At 49.0% G+C, this 16,796-nt stretch overlaps 4 protein-coding genes across 10 annotated transcripts in view; 3 read left to right on the forward strand and 1 right to left on the reverse strand.

Annotated features, from left to right (window-relative positions):
• Positions 1–16,796, forward strand: part of LOC310827696 (uncharacterized protein) — a 751,453-nt gene that overhangs the window by 717,997 nt on the left and 16,660 nt on the right. The window lies entirely within an intron of this gene.
• Positions 164–16,796, forward strand: part of LOC310827690 (uncharacterized protein) — a 119,633-nt gene continuing 103,000 nt past the window's right edge. For 2 of the 7 annotated variants that reach the window (XM_083704010.1, XM_083704009.1), the window contains exons 1-2: positions 164–409; positions 2,578–3,085. In XM_083704010.1, the coding sequence (XP_083560136.1) occupies positions 2,669–3,085 (417 nt within the window). In that variant the 5' untranslated portion in view covers positions 164–409; positions 2,578–2,668. Of the gene's footprint in view, positions 410–810; positions 867–1,733; positions 1,759–2,577; positions 3,086–16,796 lie in introns of those variants that run through there. The other 5 variants (XM_083704007.1, XM_083704029.1, XM_083704026.1 and 2 more) reach the window with 5 other exon arrangements.
• On the forward strand, positions 3,618–7,867 carry LOC310827805 (uncharacterized protein). Its single transcript, XM_083704273.1, has 3 exons — positions 3,618–3,843; positions 4,207–5,151; positions 5,771–7,867. Exons 2-3 carry the CDS (start codon positions 5,118–5,120, stop codon positions 7,015–7,017), a joined length of 1,281 nt encoding a protein of 426 aa, XP_083560399.1. The 5' UTR covers positions 3,618–3,843; positions 4,207–5,117; the 3' UTR covers positions 7,018–7,867.
• Positions 9,338–11,581, reverse strand: LAMTOR4 (late endosomal/lysosomal adaptor, MAPK and MTOR activator 4; the record flags this gene model as incomplete). Its single annotated transcript, XM_083704404.1, has 3 exons — positions 9,338–9,691; positions 10,913–11,030; positions 11,402–11,581. The coding sequence occupies 3 exons, from the start codon at positions 11,579–11,581 to the stop codon at positions 9,594–9,596; spliced, it is 396 nt and encodes a 131-aa protein (XP_083560530.1). The 3' UTR covers positions 9,338–9,593.

The raw sequence follows: 16,796 nt of genomic DNA on the forward strand, positions 1-16,796 counted from the left end.
CGGAAATGACTGGAGGGAGGGGGAGGTCCTGGTCCCACCCCCTCCTTCCTCTACTCTCTAGGAGTCCAGCTCAGTTCCCTGCGACCCTTGCAAAGAGGAAATGAGGAATCAGGGAGGAGCCCCGCCCTCTGCACCCCCCCCCAGAGAGGTTCTCTTGAGTGTGCGCAATGCGCTGCTTTCCTCCTGGGCGCTGGCTTTTCAGAGGGAGGAGAAAAGAGGAGTGAGCTCGGGTGCTCGGCTTGCCATGGGTTAAAAGCAACGGGGCTGGATTCCTAGAGAGGAGAGGAGATGAAAGAGGGGAGAAGTCCTCCAGTGCAAAAGCCCCTCCCTCCCCAGCGCCTCCCTGCAAGGGAAGGGGGGAGCATATTTTGACAGCCCCTTCTGCCTGGGTGGCGCCTCCTGGGACCCGGTGAGTCTCCTCTCTCCCCACTTAGGGTGCACTGGGGAGAAGGGGGTCCCAGGGCTGCAGGTGGGGTGTAGCAGAAGGGGGCTGTTCAGCTCATGCATGGGGGACCCCCCCCCCAGTGAGGCTGCAGTGGGGAGAAGGCGAAGGGCAAACTCTCTGTCTTTTTTGTGAAGGAAATGCCCACCTACCGGGCACTGCAATAATGCCATCTGAGCCTGGCATCTCTGTGCCACTGTGGCTGCTCAGCTGGCCAGAACTGGAACCGGTCACTCCTAGTCACTGAGGCCCCCTGAGCCTCAAGTGACCATGTTGGACCCCCGAGGACCCTCAGGCATATCTCGCTGTGGGGGGGGGGGTTAAGTCATGTAACATCGTCATCATTAACTACCTGCCCTTGACCCTAGATTCCCAGGGCAGAAAACCACATTAAAAACAGCTTAAAACAACTTGCAGAAAGGAGGTGAGTCCTTCTTTACTCACTTTTCAGGGCTATTCTTTGGCATCACCCACTTGGCCCTCGGGGGGTTGGATATGGCCCTAAGAACAAAGAAAAGGGTGCCCCGACCCTGTAGTTTGTCTTGAATACATTGGCGATTCCCAGTGCTAGAAAATGAAGCAGGCAAGAAATGTGGGCTGAACTGGGGGAGGGGGAGAGAGCAGCCCTAGAGGACCCCAGGGTTAGGACCCACACTCTGGCCTGGTGTGCAAATTATACTCAGTCATGGGCCTGACTTGATTTGTTGACTGAAAACACACACAAAAAACACATAAACGTAATAGGCTGTGTAATAAAAATTGTAAAGTTATTTACTAGAAACTCTCAAAATTAGATACAGCTTCTCATAACATCATAGAATCATAGAGTTGGAAGAGACCACAAGGGCCATTGAGTCCAACCCCCTGCCAAGCAGGAAACACCATCAGAGCACTCCTGACATATGGTTGTCAAGCCTCTGCTTAAAGACCTCCAAAGAAGGAGACTCCACCACACTCCTTGGCAGCAAATTCCACTGTCGAACAGCTCTTACTGTCAGGAAGTTCTTCCTAATGTTTAGGTGGAATCTTCTTTCTTGTAGTTTGGATCCATTGCTCCGTGTCCGCTTCTCTGGAGCAGCAGAAAACAACCTTTCTCCCTCCTCTATGTGACATCCTTTTATATATTTGAACATGGCTATCATATCACCCCTTAACCTCCTCTTCTCCAGGCTAAACATGCCCAGCTCCCTTAGCCGTTCCTCATAAGGCATCGTTTCCAGGCCTTTGAACATTTTGGTTGCTCTCCTCTGGACACGTTCCAGTTTGTCAGTGTCCTTCTTGAACTGTGGTGCCCAGAACTGGACACAGTACTCCAGGTGAGGTCTGACCAGAGCAGAATATAGTGGCACTATTACTTCCCTTGATCTAGATGCTATACTCCTATTGATGCAGCCCAGAATTGCATTGGCTTTTTTAGCTGCCGCGTCACACTGTTGGCTCATGTCAAGTTTGTGGTCAACCAAGACTCCTAGATCCTTTTCACATGTACTGCTCTCAAGCCAGGTGTCACCCATCTTGTATTTGTGCCTCTCATTTTTTTTTGCCCAAGTGCAATACTTTACATTTCTCCCTGTTAAAATTCATCTTGTTTGTTTTGGCCCAATTCTCTAATCTGTCAAGGTCGTTTTGAAGTGTGATCCTGTCCTCTGGGGTGTTAGCCATCCCTCCCAGTTTGGTGTCATCTGCAAATTTGATCAGGATGCCCTTGAGTCCATCATCCAAGTCGTTGATTAAGATATTGAATAAGACCGGGCCCAAGACAGAACCCTGTGGCACCCCACTAGTCACTCTTCTCCAGGATGAAGAGGAACCATTGAAAGTCAACATCGTGACGTAACATATTAAAATGTACCTTACTCAGTTAACCACCAAGCCCAGTATGTACAAAATGCAATTCATGGATATTCCCCTGTTTCACCTATTAAGTTTACATGTTTTTTCAAGTGGATTTGGGTAAAATAGGCATTCTAGTGGTTTTGATTTTGGATTATACAAAAAAAATTGGGTTCTACTCCTTCTTCCTTTCCAAAAAAAAGGGGGGGAGCATAGTGTCTGGGCTGTGGTGGAATTTTTACCCTGGTTCCAAGCAAGACTCATCTGCACTTGCTCAGGGAAACTCTTTCTTTGCTTTGTAGAATTTGGAATCACTTCTGATTTGGACAGACGGAACTTGGCAGAAGACCAAAGGATTCCTTCTGATCTCTTGGAGGCTTCTTGAGAGCCCAGATGGATGAGCAAGACTCTGCTGGCCCTGAAGCAGGAAGAGGCCATGCCATCGAAACTGAGAGCAGTGGAGGATTATGGGAAAACTCGGTGCAGAAGATCCTGGTTGAGGAGGACACTCTGCGCTCAGATTTGCAGAACCAGCAGTTCAGGCAGATGTGCCACCAGGAGACCAAAGAACCCCGTGAGGTTTGCAGCCGACTCTACCACCTTTGCCATCAGTGGCTGAAGCCAGAAAGGCACACGAAAGCTGAGATGCTGGACCTGGTGATCTTGGAGCAGTTCCTGGCTGTCCTTCCACCAGAGATGGAGAGCTGGGTGAGGGAATGTGGAGCGGAGACCAGTTCCCAGGCGGTGGCCCTGGCCGAAGGTTTCCTCCTGAGTCAGGCAGAGGAGAGGAAGCAGGCAGAGAGAAAGCAGGTGAGAGAGACTTTCCTCTGGCTGCTTCCAAGGGGCTCTGAACAGGAGGGCGAATATCCAAAATATCTCTATTTTATTTTTTTTAAGCTTCCAAGGAATTATCTCTGATGCCCCAAAAGGTTTTGCCTCTGCCATTCCACTTCTAGGCGTTCTTCCCATTTCCTGTTTTAATCTTTGTTGCTATTTCAGGGGAAATATTCATTTGCAGAAATGAGCGCCAATCACTTTGAGGCAGAGAGGATTCCACTGATGACTGAAGAGAGGCCACTGAGTAAGAAGAAATTAGTTTTTCCATCTCTTTGATAACATTGTGTGTATTTTGTAACTAATGTGTGTTTTTTCTCCATCTTTTTGGAGAGACACTTGGGGCCAAAAGCCCAAAGAAGGGGAGATGTACTGTATTTTTACATAGCTAAAATATGAAATGTGTACAGATGCCCAAATGCATGCACCATTGCAGTTAGAGCTGCATAGCTTCACCTCTGACAGAAGTATGCACTCATGGCTTCTTGTTGACCTTTGTCTCTTGCAGATGACAGAACGGTGCTGGAAAGACCTTCTCATCCATCTTTTAATGGTGGTAGAAGGGAAGCAGCAGCTATGGAACCAGATCAGGTAGCAGGAAGGAGCATTGTGGGGAAAGAGGCTGAGGGGTCGGGCAGCCAGGATGCCTCTGGGGCTGAACAAATCTCCCTGAGACTAATGAACAGCCACCTCCACTTAACTAGGCTTTTGAATGTTGCTAGCATTATTTATCAGTAAAGGTACAGGGACCCCTGACCATTAGGTCCAGTCGTGGCCAACTCTGGGGTTGTGGCGCTCATCTCGCCTTATTGGCCGAGGGAGCCGGCGTACAGCTTCTGGGTCATGTGGCCAGCATGACCAAGCCGCTTCTGGCGAACCAGAGCAGCGCACGGAAACGCCGTTTACCTTCCCACCAGAGCGGTACCTATTTATCTACTTGCACTTTGACATGTTTTCGAACTGCTAGGTTGGCAGGAGCAGGGACCGAGTGACGGGAGTTCACCCCGTCGCGAGGATTTGAACCGCTGACCTTCTGATCGGCAAGTCCTAGGCTCTGTGGTTTAACCAACAGCGCCACCTGCGTCCCTATTTATCAGTAGTTGCAGTTTAATTTCTATATTGATTGTTAAATGCTAAAATAGGCTTCTAAGCAGTTGACAAAGTATCCAAAACATTGACCAGGGTTCACCTAAACAGCCCCAGCAGGTGCACGATGTGGCTTCCTTCCAATGCCCCCTTTGAGGTTGGCAATAGAGCAGCAACAGGGTCCCCTTCTCGCTGAACAGTGCACAGGGAGAGGAGGGGGAGGTCCTTCCATCTGGCAAATGAACGCTTACAGAGGCAGCATGAGTTGAAGAACACTATGCAGAGTTCCATCCATTTACATCAAAAATAGTACCCATTGTTAAAATAGGTAAAGGTAAAGGTACCCCTGACAGTTAAGTCCAGTCGCGAATGACTCTGGGGTTGCGGCGCTCATTTCGCTTTATTGGCCGAGGGAGCCGGCGTTTGTCCGCAGCTTCTGGGTCATGTGGCCAGCATGACTAAGCTGCTTCTGGCGAACCAGAGCAGCACACGGAAACGCCGTTGACCTTCCTGCCATACCGGTTCCTATTTATCTACTTGCACTTTGACGTGCTTTCAAACTGCTAGGTTGGCAGGAGCAGGGACCGAGCAATGGGAGCTCACCCCATCACGGGGATTCGAACCGCGACCTTCCGATCAGCAAGTCCAAGCAGCACAGTGGTTTAAACCACATCGCCATCCACGTCCCTAATCTAATCGTTAAAATACTCATCATTAAAGTACACAATAAAATAATTCCATTAAGTGGTTAGAAGAAGCAGCCAAACAACCCCCTTAAAACAACACAGCCGTGCTGTCTAAGAAGAGGACGTTTCTCTTTTTATTTTAGGGTTCAATCTGCTTTGAAGATGTCAGTGTCCATTTCACAGACGAGGAGTGGCCCTTGCTAGATCCTGACCAGAGAGCTCTGCATAAAGAAGTCATGGAGGAGAATCGTGGGATCGTGGCCTCTCTTGGTAAGGCTCCCTGTCAGATCATATTATCTGTTTTGAAATTCAATTCATACCTCTATGTGATGAGCCTCCAATATTCTGATGGAGCTCAAGAGCGCAACCCCCAGCAGTGGCGATTTGGAAACTCCCCCCCCCCTCCAGTTTTGCTTTTTTAAACATTATAGAAGATAGTAAGATTAAAATGACTGGGCTGGGCTGGTTAGGAAAGTGGTGGTAGTTTCTGTCAGGATTATTATTATTATTATTATTATTTTGCTTCTGTCCAATTTCAGTTGACTAAAGAGATGACTGACATTGGAAATTGGTTTTGAATCCATGACTGGGCCAAGCAAAGTCCACTCTGGAAAAGAGCCAAGCTTTTCAAACCTCAGGTTCCCATAAATATGTTAGCTGATGCCTTTCAACAAATGTGGTGATCCCTGTAGTGAGACTTCCTAATTCCCTTCAGTTCTTCCTGTATCACAAGTGTTAATTAGCATTGTTCAATAATTTGAGCTCTATTTTTTTCCTGTAATCTGGCTGTAATCCATTTCTCTATCCGTTCCAAGTGGTGATGAATTGGAAATTAAGAACTGGAAAGACCAAGACCTAAGGCTCTAATCTGTGTCTATTTTTGTTGCAGGTAGTGGTGAAATGGAAATTAAGAACAAGAGGGACCATGATAAAATCCACACAGTGCAGAAGCCATATAAACATTTGGAGCATGTTGACAGCTTCAGTCAGCACTTTATTTCCATTTCCCATCAAATAAATCCCTTTGGGGGGAAACCCTATCAGTGCTTGGAATGTAGAAAGAACTTTAGTCGGAGGGATAGTCTGACTTCCCATCAAAGAATTCATAGAGGGGAGAAACCATATCTGTGCATGGAATGTGGAAAGAGCTTCACTCAGAGTGCCCATCTCACTTCCCACGAAAGAATTCATACAGGGGAGAAACCACATCAGTGCTCAGAATGTGGAAAGAGCTTTAGTGTGAAGTCAAATCTCACAGCCCATCAAAAAATTCATATCAGGGAGAAACCGTATCAGTGCACCGAATGTGGAAAGAGCTTCACTCAGAGTGCCCATCTCACATCCCATCAAAGAATTCATACAGGGGAGAAACCATATCAGTGCTCAGAATGTGGGAAGACCTTCAGTAAAAGGGCTCATCTCACTTCCCATCAAATAATTCATATGGAGGGGAAACCCTATAAGTGTTTGGAATGTGGAAAGAGCTTCAGTCAGAGTGCCCATCTCACTTCCCATCAGAGAATTCATACAGAAGGGAAACCACATCAGTGCTTAGGATGGGGACGAAACTTCACATTGATGTCCAATCGCACAGCCCCTCAAAAAATTCATACAAAGGAGGAACTATTTTATTGCTTGGAATGTGGAAAGGGCTTCCATCAAAGTGCCCATCTCACTTCCCATCAAAGAATTCATACAGGGGAGAAACCGTATCCCTGTTCCAAATGTGGAAAGAGCTTTAGTGACAGGGCAAATCTCACTTCGCATCAAAGAATTCATACGGGGGAGAAGCCATATCAGTGCTTGCAGTGCGGAAAGAGCTTCAGTCAGAGCAACAATCTAGCTTCGCATGAGAGGATCCATACAGGGGAGAAACCGTATGAGTGCTTGGAATGTGGAAAAACCTTCAGTCACAGCCACCATCTCCTTTCCCATCAAAGAATCCATACAGGGGATAAACCATATCCTTGCTTGGAATGTGGAAGGCGCTTTAGTGACAGGGCCAATCTCACTTCGCATCAAAGAATTCATACAGGGGAGAAACTATATCAGTGCTTGGAATGCGGAGACAGCTTCAGTCGTAAGAGAAGTCTCACTTCACACGAAAGGACTCATAGTAGGGAGGAACCATTTTAAATCCTTAGAACATGGAAACAGCTTCAATTCCAAGATGAGTCTCATTTTCCATCAAAAAAATAGTACAGGGCAGAAACCATATCACTAGTTGGAATGTAGAGAATGCTTCAGTCTGAGCCCCCATCTCACTTCCAGTTTAACAGTTCATTCATGGGAGAAGCCACAACAGAGCTGAGAATGTGGAAAGAAGTTCAGTGAGAGGGCCAATCTCACAGTCCATCACAATCAAACCTAAAGAAATTCTTGTGCACATGTGAGAAAAATGAATATTCTCTGTTAGCAGAGTTAAATAATTTTTCATATTATATAGATTTTGCTTTAGTTGTTTCATGTGTTTATGGGATTATGTCTCAGTGTATCTATGAGTGATTTGATTCTTACATTCCTACATTTTTCAAATCTCTCATGCCACACATCTACACTGCATTCCATTCCGATCTGACCCTGGATTGTGGGAGGTGTATTTGCATTACTAGAAAGGCACAAATGCCCAGCCAAGGAGGGAGGTTTTGCATTAGTACTGGAGTGCTAAGCAAGCGGCTCCTTGAAGTGTTCCAGGGACATGGAAGGACGATTTGCTCCTTGATGAAGGCAACTGGAGGCCAAGTGCAAAAGCTGAAACCTAAGGGTTGGGGTTCCCCAAGATAAATGAGGGGAGCTGAAAACAGAGTCCAGCCAGAACTTTTACACTCCTTTACCTGTGACCTCTTTTGATGTATGCAGTGTTGTTTTGTGATGTATAGCAGCTCTTTGTATAAAACCCTATAAAACCTTTGTTCACATGTTCCTTTTCTAGCTGGCAAAACTGCCCTATTGTCCAATGGTTTTAATAAACCAAGTCCCAACAGGAGATTTTTGTTTGCTCTCTTGGTTTCGTCGTTATTTAAAGGTTTGTTTCCTCACCTGGGCAAGGGCCAGTGGCATAGAGGTAAATTATTACCACAGTAGGATAAATCAAGTGCCAAGGATCTATTAAACTCAATTCATGTTTCCCTATTGTCCAACCTCACTAATTCTTTTTCTTTGTTGGTGTATTTCTATCTAGGTTAGGATAGGATAATATTTAATTAAAAGTCCCCTGCTATTATTAACTCATCATAATTACAATCATTCAGGTGTCCAAAATAATTGGAAAACATTTATGGAGAGTCCATATTGGGACCATAAACATTACTGCAATGAGCTCTGAATCAGGCTACCTTTTAAGGTGACTCAGAAACTACAACTAATCCAGAATGTGGCTGCCAGACTGGTGGCTGGGAGCGGCCACCGGGACCATATAACACCGGTCCTGAAAGACCTACACTGGCTCCCAGTAAGTTTCCAAGCACAAGTCAAAGTGTTGGTGCTGATCTTTAAAGCCCTAAATGGCTTTGGCTCTGTATATGTCAAGGTGTATAGCCTTTTCAAAGAGAACAAAGTGTCATTCTAAGTTTGGAGCTGATTTATTTGGTGGAGCGCTGAATTGCCATTATATAGTTCCTTTACAGGCCAACCAGAAGATTCACAAAACAGAGATTGAAATCCGGGTATCTCATCGTTGGGAGTTCCATTGGGATTGCACCAGCACAAGTCTACAGAGTCATTCTCATGGACTTCTTTCAGGAATATTTGAACTGTTGGGCTTTGAGATATTGTTGTTATGTGGTTGTTATTTTGGCATGATATATATTATTTAAGATTCTATGTATTAGAAGGTGTTGAAATGTTGTGTATTATTATTTTTTTAATGCCATATACAGAGTTGTGTTGCTTGTGATTTATCTCTCTGCATTCCTTGGGTGTGGTATTGAGCTTATTTCCGTGCCAGCAAAACCTTTATTTAATCTTACTTATGTGGGGCCATTGCTAAAAAGAGGCTAGTCAGGCCAAGGGGATAGCAAGGCTATTATATGGGTGCTGTGCTGATCATCTAACGAACCAGGCTACCCAGATACATCCAGACCTTTTGGGGGGGTGCCATTTCCCGACCCCCAGGTTGCCTTCGCTCTCAGGCCCTTCTGCTGCCATACGAGAAACTGAGAACCTCCGAGAAACACCTTCCCTTGGAGGTTTTTAAGCAGAGGCTGGACGGCCATTTGCCACCGATTCTTTACTTGATTCCTGCACTGCATGGGGCTGGACTAGATGTCACTCAGGGTCCAACACTGTTCCAACACTGTGGTCCTATGGCCGCAGAAGGTGGTGAACTCTCCTTCATTGGAGATTTTGAGTGAGGTTGGGTGGCTACCTGTCAGGGGTTCTGGGCTAGATGACCCCCAGGGTCCATTCCAACCCTAAAATTCCACAATTCTACTAAAAAGCTAGTCCACCGGGTTAGTTGTCTCTTTTCAGAGAACTTTATTTCACATGACACTGCCATCATGCCCACAGCTATATGGAGCAAACCCCCAGCGGCACAAAGCCTTTAAGCAGAATGTACAACGCATCCAAGGAGCCTCCAGCCCTCGAGACCCAGTATCAACACAGAGATGAGCCCCACACACATACAAAAAAGGTGCTTTGTTCCTGCACCCCTACTCTCCTTGAGTCCCCCACTCCCAAAGTCAGTTACAGAAGAAGCAGGCAGGTCAAGTTCAGACGATCACAGGCTCCCGGACGCTGTTCTGCCTCTTCACCACAAACAGCTTCTGACCAGATATGGTCACAAGGAAGGAGTGCTCCCCAAACACCACTGGGGGGACAAAAGAGAGAGAGACCCCAGTAAGGGTATTAGGAGAGACGAGACACCCACCCCAGCAGGGTGCTTGGGTGCATTTATGTACTTTTTCATATATTTATACACAGTCCGGTTATAATAAAACCTCAAAGCAGTATATAATATTATCACTGATGAAGATTAACAGCAGCAGTTTTAAACTTTCAAAAAGTTAATATAGACTAAAAACTGATTTAAACTGGCATCAACTCTCTGAATGCCAAGGCGGGCTTGTTTTGCATGTTTTTTAGCAGGATCGAGAAGAGTGCAACTGAAGGCAACTGCCTAGCATCCATAGGCAGGGAGTTCCACAGTTTAGGTGCTACCACATTAAGTGATCAAATTCATACAACTGCAGTGCACGTATTATGTGGCACCTGTAGCCAGCCCAAATGGTCAGGCTGGCACATGCAGGCTTAGGTGATCTCACAGGTAAACCGGTCCCAGGTTGTTAAGGGCTTTACATTCTAATTGTGCCACCTTAAACTTGGCCTGGTAGCAAATGGGCAGCCAGTGCAGGTCTCTGAGTACAAGTGTTATATGCTGACAAGGCCTCACTCCTGCCAGCAATTGCGCTGCAGCATCCTGCACCAACAGCGGTTTCAAGGAAGCCCCACACAGAGCACACTGCAGAACCACCTCATTTGCTCCCCACTCCTTCACTGATGGGGCGGTCACCCCATTTCCTCCTCACATCCCTCTGAGGTAGGTCAGGCTCAGTGACAGAAAGGTGCTTCTCCCAAGGAAGACCACTCAGTCCATTGAGCCCAGTGCTGTCTTCACTGACTGGCAGCGAATCCATTCTAGGGTCCTCCCCAGACATACCTGGAGTTGCCATCGGGGAGCCCCCAAGGGACCTTCTGCATGCAAGGCAGGTGCCATGGCTCGGGGGGGGGGGTCTGAGCCTTCCTTCCCCACCATCCTAGCTCTCCCCACCACCTGCCTGGCTCTCCTTTAGGGTTTGGTGAAAGGGGGCAAGAACAGGATACATCAGGGAAGCTCCGAGTTCAACTCTGCACAGGGGAGGGAGAAGAGCAGACACCAAGAGGGGCCAAGGGGAATCCAGACTCCCTTGAGGCTCCCCGACCCTTCCCACCAAAAGGGTGGGATGCAGCCCTGCTCCCCTTTGCATCCAGGGAGGCCCCACGGAGGAAGCCCGCCTGCGAGGGCTGGGGGGGGGGTCTGCCCCCTTCTCACCAGAGATACGCCTGAAGGGCACGTCAGGGCAGCGGGGCAGGCGGAAAGCGCAGGCTGTGTTCACCAGCTCCGAGATCACCCCGGCCGTCCGCTCGTCGTTCTCCAGGTCGCCCGAAGACTGGAAGGGCAGGGAGAAAAAGAAGGAGTCCTTTGTCAGTAGGCAACTCGGGGCATCCCTGCCACCCCAAGGGGATCCCGAGGCGGCCCATGTGCTTGACACCCGCATTTAACTCTCCCCTGACAACAGCCCTGCGAGGTCGTTTAGGCTAAGAATAACAATAGCAAGAGTAATAATAATTTATTATTTATACCCCGCCCATCTGGCTGGGCGGCTCCCACTCGAATATTAAAAACACAATACAGGATTAAACATTACAAACTTCCCTAAACAGCCCCCCCAATATAAAGAGGTCTGCCTCCCAGGAGAGAGGGGAGCCCTGGCCTAGAGGGGGGTCTCTTCCTCCTCCGCGTCCCAAGGCCCCTCCTCACCGCCAGCACCGCCCCGTCGCAGATGACCAGGTAGCCGGTCTGGTCGGGGACCCGCTCCAGCCCCTGAGTCAGCGCCGCCGTCGCCGCCTGAGGGAGGGAGAGAGAGAGAGTCAGGGGGCGGGGGGTCAGCGGGGGGGTCGCCCTCCCCTCCCCCACCCGCGGGGGGGAGCCGCCCACCATCGCCGATGCTCCGTCCCGTGACCGAACCGTCCGGTGCCGTCTCGAACAACTTCCCCAACCTTGACTTCCGGCGGAAGCGGGCGGATAAAGGACGTCTCCGCTCTAGTCCTCGGGGCTCTCTTAGCGGATGGGAGGGAGCGCCGCTCTAGGACTCTGGAGCCTCTCCGTGGTGGAAGCCCGCTTTAGGCCGGCGCGGGGAGGCTCCTCACTGCGTCTGCGCGAAGCCTCGCTGCTACTCTGCCGCCCGAAGCCCTCCTTTTGAGGAGGGGGGGGGGGGGACTCGCCTTTTCCCTCTGACAGGAAAATAGCTGGAGCTGGAAAACGAGGGGAGGTGGGGGAGGAACAGCCCTGAAAGAAGCAGGAAACAGTAATGGGAGTAAAATGTGTAAAAGGTCCAGGAAAGCCTACAGCTCCTCGCAATGGTCCCTATTGTGAATTGACTTTATTTGTTTGCCCCTGAAGGTCCCTGAAAGAGCAGCAGGATAAAGCAAGACGAATATGAGCTCCTGATAACAGAGGGACAATATAACCTCACAGGCAGGTTCATTGTCATCATTTGTATCTGAAGATGAAGAGGGGTTCACGGCGTAAAATGCGAAATAAACACACAAAACATAAGGACAAAATACGCAATTGGAACCAGAAGAAACCTGCAACTCCCTGGCCCCACACACAAGACACACTGAAACCTGGAGGGACGAGAGACCCATGGCTGGACTGCAGGGCTTTTCTTTCTCCACCCCGTTGTTCCTGAGCATTTGGCCGGGAAGGGGGGGGGACAATGCTTTATTTGGACCTTTGCTCCAAGTCAACAGGTAATAGGGAACAGTTCAAAGGGAATAGATTAAACAGGAAGGAAGGAGGAGGAGCGTTCTCTGCAAAGGATGCGTAGGTACACCTGTGAAGAAATCCATGACCTGGAGCATGGAAAGCACATGGAGTGTATAGGACAAATGTCAGGTTCTGCACTTGAGGCAGGAAGAAGCAGCTGCACAAATATAGGGTGGGGGGCACCTGGCTTACGAGCAGCACATCTGAAAAGCATCTAGGGGTCTTGGTGGACCACAAGCTGAACATGAGTCAACCATGTGATGCAGCAGCAAAAAGAGCAAATCTATTCCAGGCTACCTCAATAGAAGTCTAGAGTACAGATCAAGGGAAGTCATAGTGCCACTCTCTTCTGCCTTGAATACTGTGTCCGGTTCTGGGCACCACAACTGAAGAAGGATGTTGACAAGCTGGAAGGTGTGCAGAGGAGGGCGAACAAGATTGCCCAGCTGTGAGTCTTGAAGGCCGCTCCCTGCAAGGCCTTTGCCCACCTGGCCTAGGGGGTGGGAATCAGACTCCCCCTGCTCTGCTTTAGACGCCTGGGAAGCTGGAGGGACATTGCCCGGCGTTGCGTCTTGAAGAGCCCAGGTTCACTGGAACAAACTCTAGGGTTGGGCCAAATGCTGAAAACGCTTTTAAATGTTTTAAAGAGTTTTTGTGGCGTTTTGAATTTTGGTTTAAGCAGCTTCTGCGGGTCGAGTTTCAACGGCGTGCGTTCCTGGAGCTTCTCCAGCTTTGTGCTGATCTTTTTGTTCTGCTGCTCCGTCACAATGATTCTTTCCAGCACCTGGCTGCTGCTTAGTTTCTCATTTTCCTCCATGAGGGAGTGATTTTTCTCCATCAGAGATTGCACCTTTTCTGAGGGCCTACCACCCACAGACACTAGAAGGGTCCCTCCATGAGGTCTGCAGTAGTAAGACCTGCAGCTTTAGCCGGCTGCCTGAGGATCAGTGTCCACTATCAGCTTGTTCTTTATTTTCTGGCCCTATCAGCATAGCATAGTCTCTTCAGGGTTGGAATCTGCTGGGCTCACATGGACAACCATCAAGGTGTGGCTATTGCCTCCCAAGGAATCTTGCAAAAGGTGTGTTAACTTGGAGTCCCTGTAAAGGACAAAATTGCCCTTTTTGGTTTCCTCCCTGTTACGGCAAAATCTGGGTGCGAGGCTGCTCTGCCACCCAGCTCATCGGACTAAGTCCGTGGGTCCCTGCGGAGGAAAATGAGCTCAGCCGGAGACAGGAGCAAGCTGCAGAAGATCCAAGCTTATTGTGCAACAGGTTCAAGGCGAGATTGAACAGCGAGAAAGGGGTGACATGAACTTTTGAAACTCCCTCCATGTCCCAGAATACAGTGCAAAATACATCCCAGTTACATCATGAATACATTAAGGAAAGGTTGGGTTACACCGGATTAACATAAGGAGGAGGGAGGGGGGAATATGCAGAGCTGGAGATATGCGCAGATAAACACTTCCTGAGTATTGGGGATGAGAAGACAATGGTCCAGTCTGCCACCTGACATTGCCTGGAGGAAAGGCTGATCAGAGCGATTTGACAGGATTAGGGTCTTGACACCTTGCTTGAGGGATTATAGATTTTAGTCCCTTTTGACATTGACAATTGGGAATAAATGGATATATTGTAGCGAAGAAGAAGGTAAAGAAGACATGCCCCCCCCTTTCCGTATCATCCCCAAGGATGCTGATGGCATTCCCCAGACAGAGCAGAGGAGTCCTTTGTTGATCCCTTCCCACAGTCGATCCCCTTCTATTCTGGTCTGATACGGATCGGAAAGGGGGGGGGTACCTTCTTTGCCCCTCTCCCTTGAACAACCGAGGCGATGACCTCTAGGGTATCCCCGTTCACCCACCCTCAGTTCCCCTCACCGTCGCACAAGCACCACACCTTCCCCAGAACCCCTTTCTACCACGAGCGAAATAAGCTCGAATATATGAATGTATTCTCTTATCTTTTCCTATGGCTATTTGCGCTCCATACTCAGAACGAGTAGACCGGGCGCTCCTGTATCTCCGCTTATTCCTATGGCTGCGTCTTGGCCAATCACAGCCATGCATTCGTCCTGCAGGAGCTAGCTCAGGCAGCTTTGCACGCCTCATTGAACCTACTGACAAGCTGTTGACGGCCCCCCACTGTGAGAACAATGGATCCGAAACTAGAGAACTCGTAAAACTGTCAAAATGTATCCATTCCTGTTACAATGTATCCATTTTGTTTCCGCTTTTGATTACCAATACCAAATAGACCGAATCACATAGAAAACCTTTGGAAATTCACATAAAATCAACCACAACTCCGATTTCTTTGCTCTTGGTGTCATTCAACTCAGCCCCTTCTGGACTCCATGATGTGATCCCTACTTCCATAATCCCCGGAGCGGCCAGGCACGTACACAGGAACTTCTTAATCCTGCCAGATCGCTTCGCATAACCCTTTCCCCGGGCAATACCAGGTGGCAGACGATGCATATCTATGACCCTTTGTCCTGCCACCACCGGTACTTGATAAACGATTGTCTATGTGTATTTCTCGCTCTACATATTTCCCCCTCCCTTGTCTCAAATGTAAATGAGTGTAACCCCACCTTTTCCCTGAGACACTCATGACGTGTGTAATATATTCATGATGCAATCCGTGAAACCCAACCCTCCCATAATGAATTCATGACGTTTCGTGCACTGTATTCTGGGACTTGGAGGGAACTTTTAAAAGTTTATGTCGCCCCACTCTCGGGGTTCAATCTCGTCTTGAACCTGTTGGCCAATAAACTTGGATCTTCGGCAGTTTGCTCCTGTCTCCGGCTGAGCTTCTTTCTTCCGCAAGAATCCACGGACTCTGTCCGATTGGCTGGGTGGCAGGGTAAATACGCACCCAGATTTCCGTAACAGCTTGGCGCCCAACGTGGGGCTTTGAGCGGTTCTCCCGAGCTGCTGACCGGGGGCCCCGAGATCTTCAGCCGGCTCCGGGCCACTTTGCCTGGGAAGACCCTACTGGGACCCCCGGCCATCTTCCGGGCGGTAATCGAAAGCCCCAGGAGTTCAGCCGGGGAGCAAAAGGGATCCAGCCGGCTTATTCATCGATCCCGGGATCGGATCAACACAGAAGACTCGTGAGTATAGGAAAGAAATCCAGTGCACTGGTGGGAAAGGGGGTGGAATTCTCCTGGCAACCGAATTCTCTGCCCTCCTCTCTATCGCTTCTTCTCACCTTTCTCTTGGTCCAGTTAGCGAGAGAGACCGTGGACTGCCGCTCGACCCGAAAAGGGGGTTCTGAGCTCTATCCCTTTCTCTAAACTCTCCAGCCAGCCGCACCAACTGGGAGCCCGAAGGGTAAGACGGAGAGACCCGACTTGAAAGATAGCCGACTCTCCGCAACGGGCATCCCAGTTGAAAGCAAGGGGTTGGAGCTCTTTTTCCGATCTTCCCGAGCGTCCTTTCTAGGGGGCAGGAAGTGGTCTTGCTTTCTATCCTAATCCCAGCCGCACCGGTCGGACTACGTACCCCGTGTACCGTAAGCCCGCTTCCGAAAGCAAGGGGGATTTTCGATCCGAAATCCTATCCAGGGACGACCCGATCTGGCACCGCATGGCGCGGGCGTTCAGTAGGGCCCCTTTTCCTGAGAGTGATCGATAGGTAGGAGGTTGCCAGGGGGGGAATAGCCCATGAGGAATTGGGCGGGACCGGCAGAGTGGAAAGGGACCCCAGATTACTGGTTAAGGAAATAGGAAAAGAAAATAATACCGGATAGCTAGAGCTCTTTAAACTCTCTAAGGAAGTTGCCAAGCGACTAGGGACCACTCTTATACTGCAAGCCCTTTATTGGCTCACCAAACTTTACCGACCCCTATCCCTCTCTCCTCTTTCTTGTCTAGACACGCGTGAACTATACTATGGGTACCCAGGCTTCCAAAAACGAGCGGGCTCACTCTGGGAGGAAGGCTTCCAGAAAGCCATCCCGATCCCAGAAGGATCCCGACTCTCCTCTCCAATTTGTTATCACACATTGGAAGTCGATTCCTGGCCACGAGTTATTATCTAAAGAAAAGTTAGAGGACCTCTGCTCTGAGATCTGGCCCGCCAGTACCACCTCGGCTAAACCTGAATTGCGCTGGCCGTCAGGGGGTTCGTTCAATGAAGAGCGCTTGAACTATTTAAAGAAATACTTAATGGAAGAAAAACCCCGCCAGTTGGAATACCTGGCTGCCTTCGAGGCCGTAAGGAGAGTGCTCCAAGCCCCGAAGGGAACAACTTCTTATCAGCTACCTATAATGAATCCCGGGCGACAGCAGATGCCCCCCCCTTATGAGGACGAAGATATACAGCAGGCCCTGGTTCACTTTTACTACCAAGGACCACCGCCGTCTGACAGCG

This window comes from Podarcis gaigeae (assembly GCF_964106915.1).
Source record: "Podarcis gaigeae genome assembly, chromosome: 12".
In the NCBI taxonomy this organism is placed as follows: domain Eukaryota; kingdom Metazoa; phylum Chordata; class Lepidosauria; order Squamata; family Lacertidae; genus Podarcis; species Podarcis gaigeae.